The sequence below is a fragment of the Chiloscyllium plagiosum genome, chromosome 16 (assembly GCF_004010195.1).
Source record: "Chiloscyllium plagiosum isolate BGI_BamShark_2017 chromosome 16, ASM401019v2, whole genome shotgun sequence".
NCBI classification, from domain to species: domain Eukaryota; kingdom Metazoa; phylum Chordata; class Chondrichthyes; order Orectolobiformes; family Hemiscylliidae; genus Chiloscyllium; species Chiloscyllium plagiosum.
In genome coordinates, this window is record NC_057725.1 from 34156291 (window position 1) to 34180888 (window position 24598).

The 24598-nt window shown below is 39.2% G+C and overlaps 1 protein-coding gene across 7 annotated transcripts in view; it reads right to left on the reverse strand.

Annotated features, from left to right (window-relative positions):
• sox6 (SRY-box transcription factor 6) overlaps positions 1–24598 on the reverse strand; it is a 411688-nt gene that overhangs the window by 110758 nt on the left and 276332 nt on the right. For all 7 annotated transcript variants that reach the window (XM_043705793.1, XM_043705792.1, XM_043705791.1 and 4 more), the window contains one exon: positions 16467–16535. In XM_043705793.1, the coding sequence (XP_043561728.1) occupies positions 16467–16535 (69 nt within the window). The remainder of the gene's footprint in view (positions 1–16466; positions 16536–24598) is intronic.

Here is a 24598-nt window from a genome sequence, read left to right on the forward strand (position 1 = left end):
TTGCTAAATTGAATTATCAAAGCCTTTTTCTCCTTGTGGAATATTGCTTTGCAGATCAAGTGTAGTAGCCCTCTGTGTTGGAACTCTCCTTGAAAACAGCTGCTAAACCACGCCAACCAATTAGCCCTTCAGCATCACCTTCTCAATAATGCTTCCTCCAGATCTGGAGCTTTTAAATAGCTGTAGTCTCAGCCGCTTTGTTGGGCTTGAAAATTGCACACATATGAGAGAAATTAAGCTCTCATTTAGCAGAGACACATGCCTGTCAAGTGCAGAGGAACAAAGGCCTGTCCCAGGGGCCTACTCAATATGGCGAGGCTGCCAGTCACACGGTTAGCAATGTTTATGCTTTACGTATTCAGTATAAAACTCAATAAATCATTTCATCTGTTCAGCTCTAGTCATAGTTTGTAAGCACCAGCACGTGTGTGCATGTGTACACACACGCTAGCACATTTATATATGTCTATGTGCATCTGCATGCTTGCATTTGTATCCATCTACATTCTTATTTGTAAGCTTGCATGAATCTGTGCATCTTTGTCTGTATATGTCGGTGCTCTGATGTGACTGTATGTATATGTATGCTTGTGTATATGCCTGTGCATGTCTATGCATGCTTACAAATCTGTGTGTGTTTCTTTCTTTCTTTCAAGTGTTCAAAAGTTAGGTTGAATTAATGTAGAACCACAATAATTTATTAATTCAGGCAGCAATTTAAGTCAGCATATGGCTCTGGCCAGTACTTAAGTTTATCTTCTTATCAGAAGCCACAAAGGTGAGAGGACATCTTTTCCTGCACCGACAGTTGGAATCCTCACAACAAGAAGATCTGAAAAGGTACAATGCACTATTCCCTCTGCACAGCAGGCATAAGAGAAGCAGGTCTGGGTTTGATAAGTTAAACCAGGGCTGCACAAGGAATCTGTGTTCAAGCAGTTACAATTAACAGAGAACACAGTACAGTCTAAGTGTTTAGCAGAGGAGGGGTACCACCACAGTATCAGATCCTGTTATATGAAAATCAATGGCACAGGGAGAGGGAGGGGAGGGAGAGTGAAAAAGCGAGAAAGAGAGGGAAAGGGAGTAGAAGTCTCCTGTATATGCATACACATGAATGCTACGCACTTCGCTGTCTTCTCATATTTTGTGGAATCACTCAGCAAAGTCACACCAGCAATCAGAGGGCCTCTTCCTCCCTCAAGAGTGTTAAATTAAACAAAAGTTACTGGATAAAATAAATAGCGCAGGCACTGAATGGAAAAAAATTAACTACCGCGCGACACAGGACCACATTTCCACAGAACACATGGTATAACCAAAGACCATGAGGCACTGATTTAATTCTGTGCTGACGACTGCTGTTATCAGGTCATTTATTTTACTTGTACCACCTGTTTCTTTTTTAAAAAGTTTCCTTCAATCCTTGTGACCATCTTCTTTATGAATTTGCTTCATGGAATGGGCATGCTTACTGCTGGTGTAGCTTTGGTGGTATAACCTCCTTGATGTGGCGATCGACTGTAGCCAGACCGCTCGTGCAACTGTTGTTCAAAAATAATCCTGGTTAAAACAAGTTAAACCACTGCTTAAATAAATCATCATTTCCAGATGCAAATAGTTGATTGGATTTAAAATATCTTTTCCTTGTTGTTTTTAAACATTTTCAGACCTTCTTATAGCACAAAGAGAGCATGTCGTTTTAAAGTTTCTACTGGAACTCTTAGTGTGGCATGACAGGTACAGCTTATTATAATGAAATGTTTGGTTTAACTAACCATTCCATCGCTTCCTAAGCTGCTACATGGAGAAATGAGGTACCTACTGCACCAGATGTAATTGGAATGGGTATAAAAACAGAGGGTAATGAATTTGCGGGATTATTTAACACAGTAACTCAGCAGATCTGGCAGCTTCCATGAAAAAGTTCCAAAGAAGAATCATATTGGACTTGAAACATTAACTCAATTTTTCTCTCTCAAAAACCTCATATTGCGATTGCTATAGCAAGTGCTTCCCCATGAGGGCAAACCTTCCAGGAGGTGCACATTGAGAGGTACAAAATTGTTTGGATTGGCTCCTTTCCCCACTCCAGCACTATTACCTCTGATATTTCCCAAGGATCTATCCTTTACCCTCCTTCTATTTCTGCTCAGCAACATAATCCAAAAAATCCATCATTTCCCATACGTAGATATTTTCTAATTAACATGTTCAGAGATGTTATTAGACACTTCCGGTGCAGGCAGAATTTGAACCAGGGTTTCCTAGCTCAGGGTTAGGAATACTACCACTGCTCCACACAAGCCACTTCATTCTCAAACGTACGCTGACAACACTTAACCCTACCTCACTACCATCTCTTCAAAGCTCTGCACTGAAAATGTTGAAAGGCTTTGCTGAGATCCAGTCCTGGATGAGAAAATATGAAGTCCTCCAATTAAAAATTGGGAAGATCAAGAGAACCAGTTACTACCACAAAGTCCATTCTCTAGCCATCCACTTGCCCAGTGTTATAATTAAGAGAAGATTAAGTTTTTGATCATATACCAGCACTATCAGCAAAACCATATATTTCTACCTGACTCTCCCTAGCAAAGCTCATCTGCTGCTCACACCCACATCCCTGATTCTGTTACTTCTGAGACAAACTATTCCAAAACACTCTGAGCTGACTAGATATGATCGATCCATTGTTAACTAGACATCATCTAAAATTCTACTGTCATGTCATACATTACAGTAAATAAACCATAATAATCTAGGACGTAGGAGCAGAAGTAGGCGATTTGTCCTACTGAGACTGTGGTGCTGGAAAAGCACAGACAGTCAGGCAGCATCCGATGAGCTGGAGAATCAACATTACGGGCAAAAGCCCCTCATTTGTCCGAAATGTCGATTCTCCTGCTTCTCGGATGCTGCATGACCGACTGTGCTTTTCCAGCACCACACTCTCGACTCTGATCTCCAGCATCTGCAGTCCTTACTTTCATTTGTCCTATTGACTCTGCTCTGCTATTCAATTAGATCATGGCTGATCCAATAAACCTTAACTCCACTTTCTTGCCTTTACCTAATAACCATTCATTCTCTTACTGATTAAAAATCTGAGTATCTCAACCTTCAATATACTTAATGACTCGGCCTGTACAGCCCTCTGTGTCAAAGAATCCCATAGATTCATTTACCGTCTCAGATAAAAAAATTCTATTCATCTACTCACATTCAAATAAACAATCCCTCACTCTGGGATTATGCCTTCTGGTCCTAGTCTCTTTTCACAAGCCTCAAAGAAACTTACATGTTTCAATAAGATGTTTTCACATTCTTCCAAAGTCCAATGCATACAGGGCCAACCGACTCAATATCTCTTCACAAGAAAATCCCTCCATACCAAGGATAATCCTAGTGAATCTTCTCTGGACTCCTCCAATGCCAATATATCTTCCCAGCAATCCAGTTCTTGCTGACATACATTGATTCCTAGTCAAGTAACACCTCAGCTTTATGATTTTCATTCTTATTTTTAAATCCCTTCTATATGTCTGCAATCTCCGTAAGCCCTACAACTCTCCAAGATATTGGGTCTGTTCCTACAATTTTGCCTTCTTGCAGACCCCTAAGTTTAATTATTCCATTATTACCAGCAATGCCTTCATGTGCTTTCACAGGCCTAAGCTGTGGAATTACCTCCCTACATCTCTTAGCATCTCTTTCATTCTTTAAGACTCTCCTTTAAACCTATCTTGCAATATTTCCTATGTGATTCAGTGCCACATTTTTCTTAGAACATTGCAAGGAAGGGTTTTTCAATGTCTCGTTAGAATAAACCATCTCATAATGGCATGTGATGCCATTGAAGGTTAAAGGAAAATGGTTAAATTCTTTCCTGTTTGAGAAAATCAATGCCTGTCACATCCATGACATGGATATTACTGTCACTTAATCAGTCCAAGCTTCAGCCCTGCCCTGGTCTTGCTGAATATGGACATGGGCTGCTCTAGTATCTGAGGAATCAAGAATGGCACTGAACATTGTGGAATCATTGGCAAACATCCTCATCTCTGGAAGGTACAAATGGAGCTGAAGATGATAGGGCCTAGAAAAATCTTGAGAAACTCTTGCAGTGACATTCTGGGACTGAGATAATTGACTTCCAATAATAACCTATGTGCAAGGTGCAACACTAACCACCAGAGAGTTTTGCTCCTCACTTTCATTGGCATCAACTTTGCTGGGGATCTTTGATGCCATGCTGCCCTGATTTTGAGAGTAACCACTCTCACCTCTGGAGATCAACTCTGCCATGTTTGGACCAAGACCACAATGAGATCAGGAGCCTTATTGTCAGGTAATTAAAGCAGGACTCATGCATCATGCAATGGTTGTATAAATCTTGACAAGAACTAAGTTATTCATTTGACATAATCTTGAATAGTTTCATTGTACCTTCAAAAGACATTGCTTAAACAACACGAACAATTGTTTGGTTCACGATAATGTGAGATAAACAGAATTTTTATGACTCGTGTTGAAATGTCATTTGCATGAACATTTGGTCAACACTGGCACAAGATCATCTTATGTACTCAATTCATTTCATGGACTGCCTCTTATATTGCTAACATATGTCATTCTGAGTTTTAGTCAAATATAATTAGAAAAGTCTTCTGAAGGAGTGACACGCTAGGGAAGCATTATTTGCCCGAGACCAAAAGAATGCTGTATAATTTCCACCAACAAAACTAAAGGGGTGCCGATAAAGCTGGTCCAAGTGATCGTCATGGATGAAAGGTTCAAATATATATCGATATAAAAAGTTCAAACAGTTTACAGCAAGCTATACTGTACAATTAGTAAGCAAAAAATATTGATTTAAATCTTCAAAATTCTCTCTAATTTTTCAAATCAAATCATTTTTCTTCTGAAATATAATTGACTTTTAAATATTAAAGGAAAGGACTTATATTGACTAAGTGCTGATATTGATGAACAAATACTCAACATATTTAAAGCAAATAAGGTATGTTTAGTAAGTAAGTTAACATCCCTGGTAATCAGATTATTCCATTTTTGGAAATTATTCCATTTTGTTTTTCCATCCACACTTTATTCTGGGTCAGTCATTTAAGGAAGATAACCATCATGTCTTTAAAAAAAATCTCCACCAGAAATGTGAACCTGTCAACAACAAATCTTCATAATTTCAGCTTTCCAGCACTGGCAGTTTTTACTTTTGAGTTCAGGATCAATCAGATATTCAAATGCATTTTAATCAATTTCTACAAATAGTCTTTCTTCAAAGTATAAGAAAAATGCTCCTGTTTAAGATTGTCTTCAAAAGGCTATGTTTTAAAAGATCCCACCCATGAATGAGTGATGCACAGTAAACCCTGAAATACTTTAAAACAATCTGGAATGAAGCCTCGAAAACCATAATAGGATATGGTACAACTGATTAAGTGAACCTTAACCCCACCCTACTGGTTACGCTCAAACTAGTGACACTTTATCTTATAATGAAACACTCCATTGCCATATGGCTGCTTATTAAATACAGAGACAGCCTTTCTTCATTCCAAGTAAGCTGCACTTTCAGACCAATAAAAATTAAATTAACGCAATGGTCTTTCAAACACCTACCAGTTTTCTCAAAGAATTTCGTTTTATTTGCTCAAAGATTTTAATGCTTTCAAATTAATTCAGATCCTGCAAGTAAAAGCAACAGATACTTTTTCCACCATTTCTAACAGCTCCCTGCACTAACTGGTAATTGGAATACAGAAGCTTTGGAGAGACTCTCTATTAACAAACCAACTTAGAACTTTGTGGGTGGTGGATGGTGGGTGGGAGCCATTTCAATAGTGAAATAAATCAAACCAATGTATAAAGTATAGGTACTTATATCAGACTTCATCATAATAACGCCAACCCCTTTGTTTCAAATATCTCAAACCAGATCTCGTTATGGAAATATACATCTTACTCTCAATGCTCATGATTTTCATTTATAACGTGAATAAAATAATATCTTGGTGAACTGCTTGACCAAAGTAACCTGAAAATTGAGGCAATAAAATTTATTAAATCTACTTATGTCGCTAATATTGTACAGAGTGTGGACAAGGTTTCTAAAGGAATTCTCTGATCATCTGTCATGCTTTCCCCTGTTAAAAATAAAAAAAAGGGGTTGCCTTACTCTTCCTCCAACGTTACAGTAGACATTAAAGGGATACCTCAAGGAAATAGAAGAGTCAACATGATTGACTGGATAAGGTAAAAGCAATGACTGCAGATGCTTGAAACCAGATTCTGGATTAGTGGTGCTGGAAGAGCACAGCAGTTCAGGCAGCATCCAAGGAGCTTTGAAATCGACGTTTTGGGCAAAAGCCCTTCACGTCGATTTCGAAGCTCCTTGGATGCTGCCTGAACTGCTGTGCTCTTCCAGCACCACTAATCCATGATTGACTGGATCCCAGGCACACCTTTAAGTCAGAAAATTGACATTTCAAACCTCATCACAATGCTTGCATTTAGTAATCCAGACTGACATTTCAGTGCTGAGGGGATACTGCATTATTGAATAAGTTGATGTACCATGGCCTGAACAGGCCAATATAGAAATAATGTTCTCATTCCCTCAACTGATGAAGAATAGTTAGTTCTATGGCTTGACCAACATTCCTCCCTTGATTAAAATGGCTGCTGTGTTTGCTAACATAACAGTGATTACAATTCCAAAGCAATCAATTGCTTATGAAATGTTATGATCATTTCAAGGATATAGCAAATGCAGAAATACATATTACTGCAATAGGACCAAGATTTCTTGTGGGATCTCATGATTAAAACAATATGCAGATGTGAGTTGAATGCACCATGTGGTTATTCCAGTCCTTTCATAGAACATAGAATCCCTACAGTGTAGAAACAGACCCTTTGGCCCAACAAGTCCACATTGACCCGCCAAAGAGTAACCCACTCAGACCCATTTCTCTACATTTACCCCTGACTAACATACCTAACCTGCACATCTTTGGACTGTGGGAGGAAACCCATGCAGACACGGGGAGAATGTGCAAACTAAACACCAACAGTTGCCCAAGGCTGGATTTGAACCCAGGTCCCTGGCGCTGTGAGGTAGGAGTGCTAACCACTGAACCACCAGGCTACCTGAGCCTTGGGTTAGAGAATTTAATATACAAATGAAAGATTTGTTTTTTTTTAATTATCAAGTTAAATTCTAGAAATATATAAATAAAGCATGCAAATGTATTAGAAAATATTCTCAAAGGTATAGCTATCCCAATAGCAACAAATCCTTAAGGCAAGATTTTAACTCTAAACCCAGTCATGTACAGAATTAAAAAGCAAGCCTTCAATGTCTATGCCTGACAGTCTTCTAGCTTTTAATGAAGAAAAAAGAATGATTCCTATTTATGTAACATCTACCACACCCACAGGAAGTGCTTTTGAGATAGTCACTTCTGTAATGTAGAAAACAAAGAGGTGTTAATTCATTTAAAATAAATAAATTGATGACTATCTGTGTTCATATTGTAGGCGACTGAATTATGAAAACATCAGCAATACTAATGTTCTAGGTCAGAGTCCCTGAAATTATATTGCACAAGTTATCCTGGGCCTAGGAATGTCACAAACATCCTAGAATTTCCTAAATGGGCATCTTGTTCCCTTTTTAAAAAAACTCTTTGCAAAAAATGTTACTTGTTCAAATTCTGCTTGATCTGCAATATCCGTCTAATTATCAGTGACTGATGTAATGTGTATAGATATCCATGTCTGCCTGATCTATTTCTTAGCATCTGGCACATCAGGCCAAATAAATTGTTTTGACATTTTGTCTAATAGTGATTAATGACCAGTATTATAATTCATGAATTATTAGGGATATTAACCCAACTGATTGATACAAGTACATTAATTACTAAAGTCCAAAAGGTCATCTCTGTGGATCCCCAGCATAAAAGTGCATGTGTCACTCTCATATCTCTAATAAAGATTTGATAATCTGAAGATCAAATTGCAGAATGTGAATTTTCTTCAAACCTTCATATTCAATAGTGATAAACTCAGAATTAGCTACCTTAGTAGATGGTTACTCTCCCCAACTAAGTTATCTAATTTTCCATTCCATCACGAGTGGGTGCTTTTCTTTATTAGGTTGGCTAATTTCTTCTACTTCCACTCAGTCATGGGCAACTCACTTCCTTCATCTCCACCATCATTGCTGATGGAAACATTTTTCTTATTTGTATTTGCTTAGTAAAGAATTCTGTCCACATTATAAAATCATGCTGTTGTTGCTCTTTTAAGAGACCTATGGTGAATGCCAATGACAACAATGATGGAGAATGGATCCAGCACACTCCAGACTCACCCCGTTGCATATTTCCACTATTAGAACAAAAAAAAATTTGTTACAATGAATTCAAAATGTCCTAAGGGCATACTTATCTAACCTAGAGTTTGGTGTTCCAAGGAGAAACACGCTGAAAATCATTTTACTGAGGCTGAATTACAGACGCAGTGGGCATAGTCAGACAGCTGCAAATACCATTCAGCACTTCAAAAGGCGAAAGCCATCTTCTATTCAATTAGCTGGCCCTTTGGTTAATGAGGGGTAACCTGTTAAAAATAAAAGTTAAATATTGGATTTCCTTTTTTTAAAAAAGGATGTCTCCGTTTGTTTAATAAAGGAGGAGGGCAGAGAGGAAAAGCATTCAGTGAGAGAAGCAAAGCAGTGCCACTTTTCAAATTACAGCTATGAATTTGTAGATAGTGCCTGTGAAGTTTACTTCAATGACGGCATGTAATGTTCGAACCTATTTGTCCTGTTTAGATCCTCTATCTTCTTTCAAAGACTCATCAGGCACTGATGCTGAGCTCATGGGGAGGGTATCATTTACACGATAAATAACAAAAAAAGGAATGGTCTCCAGAGTCAAAGAGAATAATTATAATTACTCTTGGGCTGCCCTTTCCCTGCCAAACACAGTACATAGACACAGCTCAATGACACAACAATGTTCATCAAGTGCACAACAGTGAGATGTAACTGGGCTTCCTACTGATCAAGCACCAGTATAAACTATCTTACTCTCCAAAGTCTTGCCATACCACCTGCAGTAAATCATTTCTATGCCTTAAGTTTAATTGCTGGGTGAGTAATTATTCAGATGACAGATAGCGTATAACAAAAATATTCTATGAAGCTAGGAAAGCACAGTAAGATAAAGCATAAACCCTTCAGAGTGATGCAACCACGTAATTTTCCACAAATGCTGCCAGACTTGCTGAGTTTCTCGAGTAATTTTTGTGTTTGTTTCAGATTTTCAGCACCTGCAGTTTTGCCTTTTAGATGCAACCGCATTCTTGTCTTTAGGCAACCATCAGATTAGTGACTGTCTATAAAAGAGAAGTCTCACTGATCACAATTTATTTTAATGCTTTTACACTTTCACTTGCCTGCAAGTGATTGATAATATATTGGACAAATATGATGCAAACATTATTCTATTAGGTTTTAATTCTCAACTCCACCTGAATAAATTCTTGATTTTTTTAAAAACTGAGTATGTTTCTTCTCACTGCGAGGCTCACTCCAGTTTACCATCTCCTCTATTTCCTGGTCTCTGCTGTTGCCTATGTCCAGCTATGAGAAGATGAGTGAGAATTGCCTGGAGTGACATGCTTTCTGATGTTGCCTGCCTCTCAGAATGGAGAATGTGAAATAATGTTTTGCTTCTATTTGATAAACTGATCCTCCAAGCCACCACTTCCCAGTATCCAGAATAAAGGTTAAGAACAGACCCGGTTAATCCTGATGCTCTGCCGAGTCCTTGTTTCATTTGCAGCTTGAAATAACTGTTCTTCACTTCAGCACAAAGATTTCAAAGATGTCCTTTTTAAAAAAAAATTGGTATTGTACTACTTCTTGTTCGTAAATTTAGTTGTCAAGTGGCCAGTGAATCTCACCAATATATTCACTGGAGAGAGATGAACAACAGGAAATTGGTTCTTTTGGTGGCATTCTCTCCTCTAAGGCAGAAGCTTGAGGGTTCAAGTCCTCCTCCAGGACTTCAGCACAAAAAAAACTATATTATCTGTCTAGTATGGTACTGAAGGAAAATTAAGTAGTGGTGTGTTTCAAATGAGATGCTAAACTGATGTTCAGTTTCTCCTTTTAGGTGATTGTAAAAGATTCCATAACTCTAACTTGAATATTAGCATGGGATTTATCCCTGAATCTGGTCAGTATTTATACTATAATCAATATCAAACAAACTAATTCTTTCTTCATTATCATATTGGTGTTCATGAGGGCTCACTGTGTACAAACTGGTCGTCACATTTTCAGCAACAGTGACTGCACTTCAAAATATACAGGATGCAATGGACAGAGAGAATTGATCTAATCAAGGTATGCCACTCCTCATTTAATGAATGTTGGTGGACAATCCAATAACTAATAGGAGGAAGCTCCACTAATAATCATCAAAATATGGAGGAGTCTAGCAAATCAGTCAAAAAAAAACATGGCTGAAGCATTTGCTGCTATCTTCAGCTAGAAATCCATGTGGCTAACTTATCTTGGTATCTTATGGGACAGGATGTATATGTATTTGGAAAGGTAAGGACTGATTAGGGATAGTCAACATGGCTTTGTGCGTGGGAAATCATGTCTCACAAACTTGATTGAGGTTTTTTAAAGAAGTAACAAAGAAGATTGATGAGGGTAGAGGAGTAGATGTGATCTACATGGACTTCAGTAAGGCATTTGACAAGGATGCCCATGGAAGACTGGTTAGCAAGGTTAGATCTCATGGAATTCAGGGAGAACTAGCCATTTGGATACAGAACTGTCTCAAAGGTAGAAGACAGAGGGTGGTAATGGAGGGTTGTTTTTCAGACTGGAGGCCTGTGACCAGTGGAGTGCTACAAGGATCAGTTCTGTGTCCATTACTTTTCGTCATTTATATAAATGATTTGAATGTGAACATAAGAGGTATAGTTAGTAAGTTTGCAGATGACACTAAAATTGGAGGTGTATTGGACACTGAAGAAGGTTACCTCAGATTACAACAGGATCTTGATCAGATGGACCAATGGGCTGAGAAGTGGCAGATGGAGTTTAATTCAGATAAATGCAAGGTGCTGCATTTTTGGGAAAGCAAATCTTAGCAGAACTTATATACTTAATGGTAAGGTCCTAGGGAGTGTTGCTGAACAAAGAGACCTTGGAGTGCAGGTTCATAACTCCTTGAAAGTGGAGTCACAGGTAGATAGGATAGGAAAGAAGGTGTTTGGTATGCTTTTTTTTTAAACTAGTCAGAATATTGAGTACAGGAGTTGGGAGGTCATGTTGGGCTGTACAGGACATTTGTTAGACCACTGTTGGAACTTTGTGTGCAAGTCTGGTCTCCTTCCTATCGGAAAGATGTTGTGAAACTTGAAAGGGTTCAGAAACGATTTACAAGGATATTGCCAGGGTTGGAGGATTTGAGCTATAGGGAGATGCTGAACAGGCTGGGGCTGTTTTCCCTGGAGCGTCAGAGGCTGAGGGGTGACCTTATAGACGTTTATAAATTTATGAGGGGCATGGATAGGATAAATAGACAAAGTCGCTTCCCTGGGATGGGGGAGTCCAGAACTAGAGGGCACAGATTTAGGTGAGAGGGGAAAGATATAAAAGAGATCTAAGAGGCATTTTTTTCATGCAGAGATATAAAAGAGATCTAAGAGGCATTTTTTTCATGCAGACGGTGGTATGTGTATGGAATGAGCTGCCAGAGGAAGTAAAAGAGGCTAGTACAATTGCAATCTTTAGGTGGGACTAGATTGGGTTGGGATATCTGGTCGGCATGGTCGGGTTGGACCAAAGGGTCTGTTTCTGTGCTGTAAATCTCTATGACTCTATGATTCCTCCTGAGATCCCCAGCATGGCAAACAGCAATCTTTTGTTGATTCAATTCACTCCACAGATATCAAGAAAAGTCTGAAGTCTTTAGATACTGCAAAGTCTATGGGCTCTGATAATATCCCATCAATAGTATTGAAGATGTGTTCCAGAATTAACTACACTAGCCAAGCTGTTTGAGTGCAGTTACAACACTGGCATTTACCTGCGAATGTAGAAATTTATTCATCTATATCCTGTCCTTAAAAAATGGGCATATCTAATCCAACCAATTACTATCCCATCAATCTCCTCTTGATCATAAGCAAAGTGATGGAAGGTGTGATTACAGCAATAAACTCATCAGTATGGATTCTGCATGGGCCACTCAGTTCCTGATGTCATTACTGTCTTGATACAAATATAGACAAAAAGCACTGAATTCCAGAGGTGAGCTGATTGCCCTTAACATCAAGGAGTACTGCAAAATTGAAGTGATGGGAATCAGAGGGAAAACTCTTCATTAATTGGAATCATACTAAGCACAAAGAAAAGTTATTTTGTTTGTTGGAGGCCATTCATCTCAATTGCATGTGCATTAGATCGTGTTTTGGGACCAATAATCTTTAAAGGTTTCATTCAAAGACCATCTCTCCGTCATAAATGTCATGGTGGGGATACTGACTGATGATTGCAAACAGTTTAGTGCCATTTGTCACTCCTCTTGAAGTAATCTGCACCCAAAGAAAACAAGACCTTCAAAACATTAAGTGTTCAACATATAAGTGGTAAGTAACAGTTGGATCACAATCCGAGATTTCAGACAGACAATTCAGGAGAGATGATAGGAAGCAATTCTATCCATGAAGGGTGGTAGAAGTTTAGAAATCTCTCACACAAATGGCAGTGGATGCTGGATCAGTTGTTAACTTTAAATCTGAGATGGATAAATGCTTGTTAAGCAAAGTTATTAAGGGATATGGGCCAAAAGCAGGTATATGGAGTTCGGCCACAGATCAGCCATGATCTTATTAAATGGTGGAACAGGCTGAAGAGGCTAAATAGCCTTCTTCTGTTCCTATGTTCATAGATATGCCAGGCAACAACCCTCTCCAACAAGAGTGAATCTAACTATATCCCCATGCCATTTAATTGCATTGCCATCAATGAATTTCCCCATGCTCAACTTCTGTGGGATCATGATTAACCAGAATTTTGACCAGCCATATAAATACATGGCAACAAGAGCAGGTCAAATGCAAGAAATTTTGAGGCAAGCAACTCACCTCCTGACTCCCCAAAGCCTGCCCAGCATCCACGTACACAATTGAGTCACGGGTATGATGGAATGCCCTATAAGTGCAACTCCAACATCACTAGAAACTTGACACCATCCAGGAGCAAGTAGCCCACTTAATCAACACCATGTCCACCAATTTAAACATTCACTCCCTCCATCACTGAAGCATAGTGATAGTAGTGTGTACTGTCTACAAGATGCATGGCAAAAACTCTAAGGGTTTTTTTTTTAAATGACCTTCCAATGCCAGAACCCCTAACATCTAGAAGATCAGGGCAGCAGATGCATGGAAATACCAGAATTTTCAAGTTTTGTTCCATGCCACACACCATCCTGACTTGAATTATATTGCCACTTGCTGTTCCTTTACCGTTGTTGAATCAAATATAGGAATGCACTACCTATCCTGTGAGTTTACCTAGACCAGTGGGTCACAAACACCTTCTCACCTTCCTTTTTTGTGGAAAACTAGGAAACTGAAGCCATCTACAGCTAGCCCATTGCTCCCAACTGAAATCAGCCAGTTGAATACAAGAATGGGAGTCAAATATAGCAACTTCTTGGGCTGGATGTACATAAAAATGCCTTTACCAGCCAAATATGGAATTCCATACCAAGCAGCCATTGTAGTGGAACAGGTTCTCATGATGTCAACTTTTGCAGGTGGGACAAGTCTTGTCTCCTACATTAACTTCTAATCAGACCAGAGATTAAAGAAGTGAGGACAACTTTTTGTGTGGTCTAATTAAAATGAAATCATATAACACATCCATCTGTCCTTTTATTTAACAAGACTGGAGTAACTCCCCGTGAACTGAAATACACAAAGAATTTGTTAAAAAATGTGTTTTACAGGTGTTAGTTTGCTAACTCCCAACAGATCTAGTATGTGTGAAAAGTGCCTCACACATTCCTGAAAAGTAATGCAAAAACTGAACAAATAATTAGTGTTGTAATTTGCAGTAAATTTGGAATCTTTCATTTGTTAAAAAGGACCTGAGCAGAATTTGTTTTAAAATAAAATGTGTCATTTGAACAGCACATGTGCTGCAGACCTGGTAAGCAAAGCAAAGCAGAAGATAACAACGCATTTTAATTTTCTATCTGTTAGGAACTTTGCTTCAAGTTTTGCAAGTTATCTAATCAAAAGACTTTTCTGGATAAAAGATATTTCTGCTCAAACAAAGTTTGCTACTGAGTTTCCTCACTGCCACATTAGAGGTTTTCCCAGAGCACTGAAACGCTCATCTCATTTTCCCCTGGTTCACTGTTAATTCTGCTCTTAATCTATAAGAATCTTCACTTACACATTGATTTCTTTACTCAATACACATTTTATATGCTCCAGTTGTACTGTAGACTGATCTCTCCATATACTTCCCTCTATAATAGACTGATGTGTCCCTAGAGTGTTCCTTGTGCCATGAACTCATTTAATTCCTCCTTCACAATGATCATTCCAGCCACAAGGTTCACCACTCCCCATGCCATGGACATTTCTGTGCATATAAACTCCCAGCAGCTGCAGATTGCTTCATCTGTACTCTCCCCATGTTGCAACTGCTCTCTCCCTGGGAATTCTCCTCCATTTTGTGGACTGCTTGATTCCAACAAACGCACAGGAATATCAGATAACGTAATTAGCCTATGACATAGAGTCAATATGGAAAGTTCTTCTCAATCAATATTTTCCCCTTTCACAGAACATTCTCTTTATACAATAATACCTGCACCTTCAGTGAAACATTACTCAACCCTCTGCCTGTGCAGTACTGTAGTCACACATAAGCAGTTGTGCTCGGAAACAATATAAAGCCATTGAGCAAGAAGCTTTGAAAACTTAGCCCAATGTAAATGAGAAAGGCAATTTACACAGACACTCCTCCTATCTGAGAATCAGCAGGTTTGTACAACTCAGTGACACAAACTTGTAAAGATTGTGCAACATTGTGTTTTGAAACTGCAGCCTCTAATCCACCATTAACCCATTTTAAATGAGTTAGCACTTCTATTAGAAGTAACACAGCAAGTCACTTTGAATGCTCAACACTATTTTCAACCGTTATCCCCATCTGCATTTTCCATGTGATAGAATGAATAAAATTCAGAAGCAAGCAACCTGTTTTGACTTTCCAAGCTTAGAATACTGACTCTAACTACAATTTGGAGGTGCCAGTGTTGGACTGGGGTGTACAAAGTTAAAAATCACACAACACCAGGTTATAGTCCAACCAGTTTATTTGGAAGCACTAGCTTTTTGAGCACTGCTCCTTCATCAGGTTGTCCACTTAATGGAAGAGCAATGCTCCAAAAGCTAGTGCTTCCAAAAAAACCTGTTGGACTATAACCTGGTTCTGTGCGATTTTTGACTCTAACTACTGTCATTCTATTGAAGATATCACATTGTTTTAAACATAACTTAAAAATTGGTTCTTAAAATGATCCAAGCATAATTTTAAGCTGTAGTCATAACATCTGGCACTTGCACCATATAATAAGGTAGTCATGATTTTGGAGGTGCCAGTGTTGGACTGGGGTGGACAAAGTTAAAAATCACACAACATCAGGTTATAGTCCAACAGGTTTATTTGAAATCACTAGCTTTTGGAGCTCTGTTCCACAACCACCTCATGAAGAAGCTGCGCTTGTAAAGCTAGTGATTCTAAATAAACCTGTTGGACTAGAACCTGATGTTGTTCAATTTTTAACTTATATTAAAGGTTAGAAATGCTTAACGATTCAATAATGCCTGATTTGGAATTAGAATTCTCAAACATGAGGCTTTTGAAATTCTTGAATTCCTATCTAGTCTCACTCTATCCTATCAGATAAAACCCTTCCAGCACATATGTCTCCACACACCTTCCCTGCTATCAGATCTGTTTCACTGTCAACATCTATTATTCAAGCCACTATCTCCCTGTCCTCTGGAACCTCTGCCCTAATGGCACTTGTCACCTTTTCCAACCTGTTCCCCAGCTACTTTTCTTTCATCTCAACCCCAGCATCCTCAGATTCCACTGTTTTCTACCACCTGTAAAGCACTCTTGAAATATCTTTCTGTATATAATAAGGGTATTTGAACCTCAAGTTATTAATGGCATTTATATTCACTATTAAGCGATTTGAAAAAGCATCATCCATCTGAGGAAATCTTCATCTATAGAAGATTATGTTTAATCCTTAAAGTGAAAACCTCACTTCAACAAAGATGGAGGGGTCTAGGAAAGGCAGAGAGCAACTGACCTGGATTTGCTGTTGGAGAAGGTTGATTTTGTGTTGCTGCTGTAATAATTGTTGCTGTTGTCTTGCGATCTGGAGAAGAGGAAAAATACATTAAAAAAAATAAACAAAATAAATCAAATTGTAACTTTTTTGCTGTTTCAAATAGGCTGCCAACAAGGGAGAAACAAGTTGTTTTTATTGCGCCCATCCATCTAACTACATTCCCGCTTCAATGAGCATGACAACCCAGTTTTAAGTGTCATTTAATTTTCATTTTCAAATATAATTACAAAGTGTTCACTGTAAGATATCACTCGTCTGCAAATGTGTCAAGATTAATTTGAGCTAGCTTATTCACAAGTGTCAACAGTTAATTACTGTGTCGTGTCTGCATATCTAAATGACATCCTAACTTCTTATTTTGTACGTATTCTTGTATCTTATTTCCCATTATAAGCAAGTGTATATGCTTGCATGTGGGCAAATATTTGGACATGGAAAGCTTGGTGATCTGAGCCTGATTAAAACAAGCGCTACATACGAGCTCTATTATACACTGTTCTCTATAATAATATGGTGGGGCTGTCAATATGATTTCACTAATAAGCCCCATTTAAGAAGGCATTCTTTTACTCTGGAGTGACTGTGGAGTGGGTACAATTGTGTTTTAAAGAACCGAGATGTGACGAGGGATGCCTGACTTTAGATTACAGGGACAAACTATGGAGCACAGCTGCAATCAGCTTATGATTGTAATTACTAATTCCAATCATTAATAAGGATCATTTTTTGGCTGCGACCTTACTCTTAAAAAAAATCTCTAATTTTACGGTGCCATTCCGACAATTTTCCTCCAAGGGTTAAGGTCATAAGATAGGTTTAGCTAAAGAACACACAGCCCACGCCACACCAATGGGTTACATTTTACTTTTTTCAATCCTACCATTTTCACATTTCAAGTTGTTTCTTTAGCAAGTCAAGTTGTCCTTGTCTCAAACACATTTCCTGGCCACTATTACCATTATTGGTTACTCTTGTATAAAGAATTACTATTTTGCGTGAATCCAAAACTTTCCTTCCAAAATGTTCAATTTCTATGCTCTCTCATCCTATTGCCTTACCTATCAGAAATAATTGATGGAGCATCACTTCCCTTGTGCTGTAAGGTTTTTTATACTGCTACAATTCCCATCTGAGATATCTCTTCTGAGTGCAAGGAGTCTCAAACTGTGTCATATTACATTTCCTCAAAGTGACCTCACTGCTCTCCTCTGCACTTACCCCTAAAAGCTGGAATGTCACAGTGACCAGAACTCATAGCAGCTGCTCTGTCCAGTAAAAAAATAAAATGAAGTGAAGAAAAATTATATTTCTGAGTGGATATGTGTTAGGAGGTAAGAAGATATGGAGCACAGTATTACTCAATGCTCATATGCCCCAAAAGAAAAGGCCTGAAAAACTCACCTTTATATACTGACTATCACAAACTCAGGACATCTCGAAGTACTATATAGCCAATGAAGTACTTTTTCAAATGTAGTCACAATTGAAATGCAGAGAATAGCCAATTTGTGCACAGCAAGCTTCCACAAACAACAATGTGTTAATAAGCAGATAATGTTTGCATGATTTTAATTGAGTAATATCTATTGGTCAGGAGACTCAGAATAACACTTCATCAACTCTGTAAGGACACAATGTGATCAGTGATAGGCAAAAGGCATCTTGTTTTACTGAATTACCTGAAGTTGGAACAGCCAGTAGTGTAGCATTCCCCTAGTAGTGCAATCTGGAAATTTTTACTCAATTTTACTCAACTAAGTTTACAACCTTCTGACTCAGGCAAGTGCTACCACAGAGCCAGAGCAGACAGCAAGTCATAATGTTTTATACATACACCATCTCTGACTAAATTGTAATATCTTTCTTTGATATTTGTTGTTCAAATCTCCTACATCCTAATATCTTTTGATGTCATGACATTTCATGAGAACCTTGAATCAATTCTGCAAGTTATTACTGTGTCCACAGCCCCACCATTATCACCTCTACAACATATCATCTTTGAAACTCTTCCTAGCTTTATCTTCAAGCTTTTGATTCCTACTACCACTAACTCCCCCATTCCTCACTCACCTTGTCTACATGTTTCAGACCCATCTTCTTCCCCTTTTCCTGAAGCACTTCAATCCAGGTTTTACCTTTAGCTTCCCAATTTTAGAACTTTTTCTGAAATGTTTCTAGACGTTCTTCACATTTTTCTCTTCGTCTCTTGAGGTTATCAGGCCAAACAGAATCACAGAAGTGTTACAGCACAGAGGAATGTCATGTGTTCCATTGTGTCTGCACTGCCTCTTTAAATAAGCTTAGTGCCAATCAGTCAGACTTGTGAGCACTGATACCTTTTCTTTGACCAGTCATTCAATGCTATCAATTCAACACAACTCTTTCTCACTCTCCAAATCCATTCACCTCTTCAGACTGCCAGATCCATCCTCCTATATCAGTTCAGAAAGGTAACATAGAATTTATGACTTCTCAAATGTCATGTTCAGAGAAAGAAGTGCAATTAAATTGGAAAGTGTGTGCTCAGTCTTGCTGCCCTGTGCCACAGATCTTAAGTGGGCAGTGGAAGCCTCACAATTGCCATTGCTAGTATTAAACTAGTGGCAGGCAGGTCTGTTGACACTAGGCCTCGATGATGGGTAAAAACTGTTCAGCTTCCATGTGATCTCCCAGGGTTCTCAGTGGGACTCCTGAGAACTATCCCACTGCCCTCGCTGACACACACCAACACCCCTATCCCAGCAACCCCAGTCCTGTAAAACATCTCCCCACCATTACTTAGCATGGTCAGGGCTGTGCCTCTGGTAGGTACACTAGCAGCACCTGTAGCCTTCAGAGTGGCACTGCTTCTCAAAAAAGGCCAGTAGCTCTTGCTAGGTGATTTTTCCACCTTTGGGGTCTTTAATACTGTCTTTAATCTCCTGGTGAGCACTTAAGTGGTTCCAACCTTCCCAAAGGAGATAATACCAGATGTCTTGCCAATTTTCCAGCCAGCAGGTTTGCCCAGTGCTTCCACAAAATCTAATCTCCAAGGTGATGTCAGCCATGTGCCCGAAGTAGCACTCCTGGTTCTGAATGAAAGGTTTGTTGGGGTATCACATTCCAGAGAGGTTGTAGGACTATATTTCAGTGCAGGATGCTGTGCTGTCTGAGGATCCAATATACAAATATCATTGTTAAACTGCAACCCTCTCAGGTGGACAGAAAAGATGTCATGGAACTGTTGGATGAAAAACAAGGGAATTCTTCATGGCACCTAAAGCACCAATCTTCAACCAGCAATATTAATACACAGTGTCTGGCTATGGCTGCTTGTGTGACTCCACTGTGTGCGGATTAGCTGTGGCATTTCCATGTTACAGCAGTGATTATATTCCAAAAGTACTTAAGAAGCTGCAAGATATTTCAAGACATCCTGAGGTTGTAAAAAGCACAATGCAAAGGATGTCTTACTTTTCCATTTTTTTATTCCCTGTGCTTCCCCGACTCTTAACATGTTCCCTTACATCCTCCAGAAGCTGTTCATTCTCACCTCTGCATTTAGCAAAGACTGGCCCCCTGAGGGCAATTTCACAGAGAGGAAGATATACTGTAACTAACATCACCACAGGACTGTAATGACAACTGGTGACTGGCAGAAGCAGTGAAATTGGCTGAGAAGCTTGACAGCACCTGTCAAGAACTCCCAGTCTGAAGAAAATCAAATACTCTGAAAACAGAAGCCGACAACAGTGTCAAGCCTGCATTTCCATTTCCCGTAGTTATCATTTCCTCTCTATACTGGACACAAGATCTAAAACATTTGGTTTGGGATAATAAGCATGTCTTACAGCAGCATTTAAAATACCAGAAGGATCTTCCCAGTGACTCAACAAACTGATCCAGCCAATAGTTGAGTCACATAAACCAGGAAGGTCCCATGATTGAGTCCCACAATATGAAGGAGGTATTATTTAAAACACTGCAGTTGGGCTTGTGCTGAGAAATGAAAATTTGAACAGAATTTTGAAGAAGGGTCACTGGACTTGAAAGGTTGACTCTGTTTTATCTCCACTGATGCTGCCAGACCTGTGGAGTTTCTTCAGCTAAATCTTTTCTTGTTTCAGATTTGCAGCATCTGCATTTCTTTGTGTTGCTATTTTTGAATAGAGTTCTTTTTTTTTGTCATTCACATGATGCAGGCATTATTGACTATGTCAGAATTTATTGCTCATTCATAATAGCCCAGAGGGTAGTTAAGAGTCAGCCACATTCCTGTGGGTCTGGAGTCATATGTGGACCAGCCGAGGCTAAGACAGCAGATTTTCTTCCGGAACAAATGTTTTGACAATCAGCTGTGGTTGCCATTGGCCTAGACTTTTATTCCAGATTTTTCAGCTGAATTCAAATGTCACCACCTGCCTTGGTGGGATTCAAACCCCACGTCCTCAGAACATTAACCTGCAGTTCAGGATTACTAGTCCAGTGAAGTTAGCACTACGCCACCAAATCCTCAAACAGAGTTCATTTGTTTTTCTTTCTCTGGTATCTGTAAATGCTCTTTACACAACTGAAGATGTTTTCCCCCATCACCAAATCACCTGTTGTATTCTTTTTCATCTGTTAATCATGACTAGTAAATCACCAGCGCTTCCAACTGAATAATTTTCATGATAAACCTGTTAAGTGCAGTGCAAAGGTGAGAGAGATGTAGGAAGAGGGGGAAGGGGCTTAATAAAAATGGAGACGGAAGGGAAGATAAAGCACTCTGCCCATTGCAATGTCCATACCTCTCTAAATGCATCGAGAGCATTGCTGGATACCACATGCTCCCTATCCAAGGACACCTGTCAGAAATTCTAGACAGTTAACTTGAATCCATGACCAATTTAAATTCTGCTCTAAAAATCAACTACTGTACATGTCACCAAACTCCAGACTTTAACTCCAACTGGAGAACAAAACAGAAAGTCAGATAAAACGTAAAAGTAGGAAAAGCAAACATCTAAGGAAGGAAAACAAAGATAGATAAAAATAGGAGGAGGAAAAAAAGACAAAGGATAAAGTGAAAAATAGAACACCTACAATGCAGAAAGAGGCCATTCAGCCATCGAGTCTGCTCTGATTGTCCAAAAAGCATCCCACCAAACCCACCTTATCCCTGTAACCCCACATCTACCATGGCCAATTCACCTAACCTGCTCATCTTTGGACACTATGGGGCAATTTCTTTTTATAAGCATAGCCAATCCAACTTTGGACTGTGGAGGAAACCAGAGCACCCAAGGGAAACCCATGCAAACATGGGGAGAATGTGCAAACTCTGCACAGAGTGTGTCGTCTGAGGCTGGAATCAAACCCGGGTCCCCAGTGTTGTGAGGCAGAAGTGCTAACCACTCAGCCATCCTTTTTTTTCTGTACAGGGGAAATACAAAGATTAGATTAGACTAGATTCCCTATAGTGTGGAAACAGGCCCTTCGGCCCAACAAGTCCACACCGACCCTCCAAAGAGTAACCCACCCAGACCCATTGCCCTCTGACTAATGCAACTAACACTACGGGCAATTTAGCATGGCTAATTCACCTGATGTGCATATCTTTGGACTGTGGGAGGAAACTGGAGCACCCGGAGCAAACACAGGGAGAATGTGCAAACTCCACACGGACAGTCGCCCGAGGCCAGAATCGAACCTAGGACTCTGGTGCTGTGAGGCAGCAATGCTAACCACTGAGCCACCATGTGCCACACTATGATGGAATAATAACTCAGGCAGAAGAAAATACTGGGAAGAGAAAAAGAAAATGACAAAAGGAAAGACATGCACAAAATCATTTGAAGACATTGACGATCTTGCTAGTTAGTCTACTGATAAGGGCACTTATTAATGGAATACAAAAGAGAATTGGGAAATAATTTCCCAATTTAACTGGTCCCAGGAAGTACATTGAGACTGCAGGCCACACTGCAGAGTGTGTTGCGCACATGGGAACAAAGGCTGTCCTGATGGGGAAGTCAGTGCAATTACTCACCTTATAATTCATGTTAAATAAAATAAATTTGACATTTCTTTCAACAGATTCAGAATATCTTGAATCTCAAATGACAAGAGAAAATGTGCGAAATGTTAATTAATTAATTAAATATATATAATGAATATAATTAATAAGAATTGAAGACATGAATAGAAAGATGCTAGAAAGCAAGAACATAAATACATGGCCCTGTCACCACATCCTCCTACCATCTTTTAAATACCTCACTGTCTCCTCAGATATTCTAGTGATGCTTGATTGATAATAAGAATGTAAAGAACCACATTTCTGTATTAAATTACAGATATCAAGAAGTAATGATCCTGTGAGAGAGCAAAAGATTAAGCTCTACCTTTAAGTGTTTACCAATGTATATGAATATCACCTGGCCTGCTGTGGAAAAGCAAGGGAATTAATATCGGCAAATATGGTTAATGCCTCACATTTAGTGTACTATCAAGATTCCAATGTGATTGCTGAAGAGCATAAAATAACATTCTCCTAATTCCCACCATCGGGGTAATTGGTCATTATCAACGTGCAGTTACTTACATCAGCGACATACTGAATTAACCCAAATAAGTAAGTTGAACAAACTAATAAAAATCAGCAACTGGGGATAAGAAAACCAGAGAATTGTTCCTCCTTCCCTCAGGGCACATACCATTGACAGAACTGTCCCTTAAAATAGAAAGAGGCAGATGAGGGTGTGGGAATATACAGCCTGGAGATGGGGAATGGGAATGGAAGGGTGCAAGTTCAATTGAGGCATTCAAAGTGGTTATTTAAATATAATGTCTGTGTGTGTGTGTGTGTTTGTGTGTGTATACACGCGCACACTAGAGAGACAGAGAGAGAGATAAGGACAGGGGGCAAAGGCAGGAGATTTTGGCTACAGGTAACAATGAATGTTTGACGAGCTGATGAAAAGGGCCAGCTTCACATGGCTCCTGGCCCTTACAACCTTCTGTATGTTCTTGATTAGTAAGGGGATCAAGGGTTATGGGCAGGATGAGGAAAGTGGGCAAACGGGGCTGAGAAACATATCAGTCATGGAAGTAAATTGAGTATAGGAGTTGGGAGGTCAAGTTGCATCCGTACAGGACACTGGTTAAGCCACTTTTGGAATACTGTATTCAGTTCTGGTCTCCCTGCTCTATGAAAGATGTTGTGAAACTTGCAAGAGTTCAAAAAAAGATTTACAAGGATGTTGCCAGATTTGGAGGAATTGAGCTACAGATAGAGGCTGAAAAGGCTGGGGCTGCTTTCCCTGAAGCATCAGAGGCTGAGGGGTGACCTTATAGAGGTTTATAAAATCATGAGGGGCATGAATAGGGTAAAAGGTCAAGGTCTTTTCCCAAAAGTAGGGGAGTCCAAAACTAGAAGGCATAGGTTTAAAGTGAGTAGGCAATACTTAAAAGGGTCCTAAGGGGTAACTTTTTCACACAAAGAGTGGTGTGTGTATGGAACAAACTGCCAGAGGAGGCTGGTACAATTACAATATTTAAAAGGCACCTGGATGAGTATATGATCAGGAAGGGTTATGAAGGATATGGGCCAAATGCTGACAAATGGGACTAGGTTAATTTAGGATATCTGGTCAGCATGGACAAATTGGACCGAAAGGTCTGTTTCTGTGCTGTATATCACTATGACTATGACTCTAGCCAGCAACTGTACTGAGTTAATCAAAAAAATGTACATAGGTAGCTATTATGTAGAACTTTATAAAGCTGTCATCCTGACATATAGAGATTTATGCAGAGGGGGCATATGTTGGGAATTCAGGTGGGAAGATCTCTGAATCTGCAGGATTTTTCCATCCAATATCATTCATAAATTGACAAGCTTGTCAATGTAATTGGCCTCCCAAAATTTGTCTTCCTCATCTCTCTCGATGTTTGGAATATGCACTCTGAGAGCACTAAGCTCTACATTGAGAGCATGAATTTGTAAAATCTATCATATTGCTTCATGCAAAAGAATAGGTATGATTTTCACAAGAGGTTTAAACAATTATCACGTTCAAAAGCAGCAGATTGGGAATAAGATTGATGATAATTAGAATGTGGAC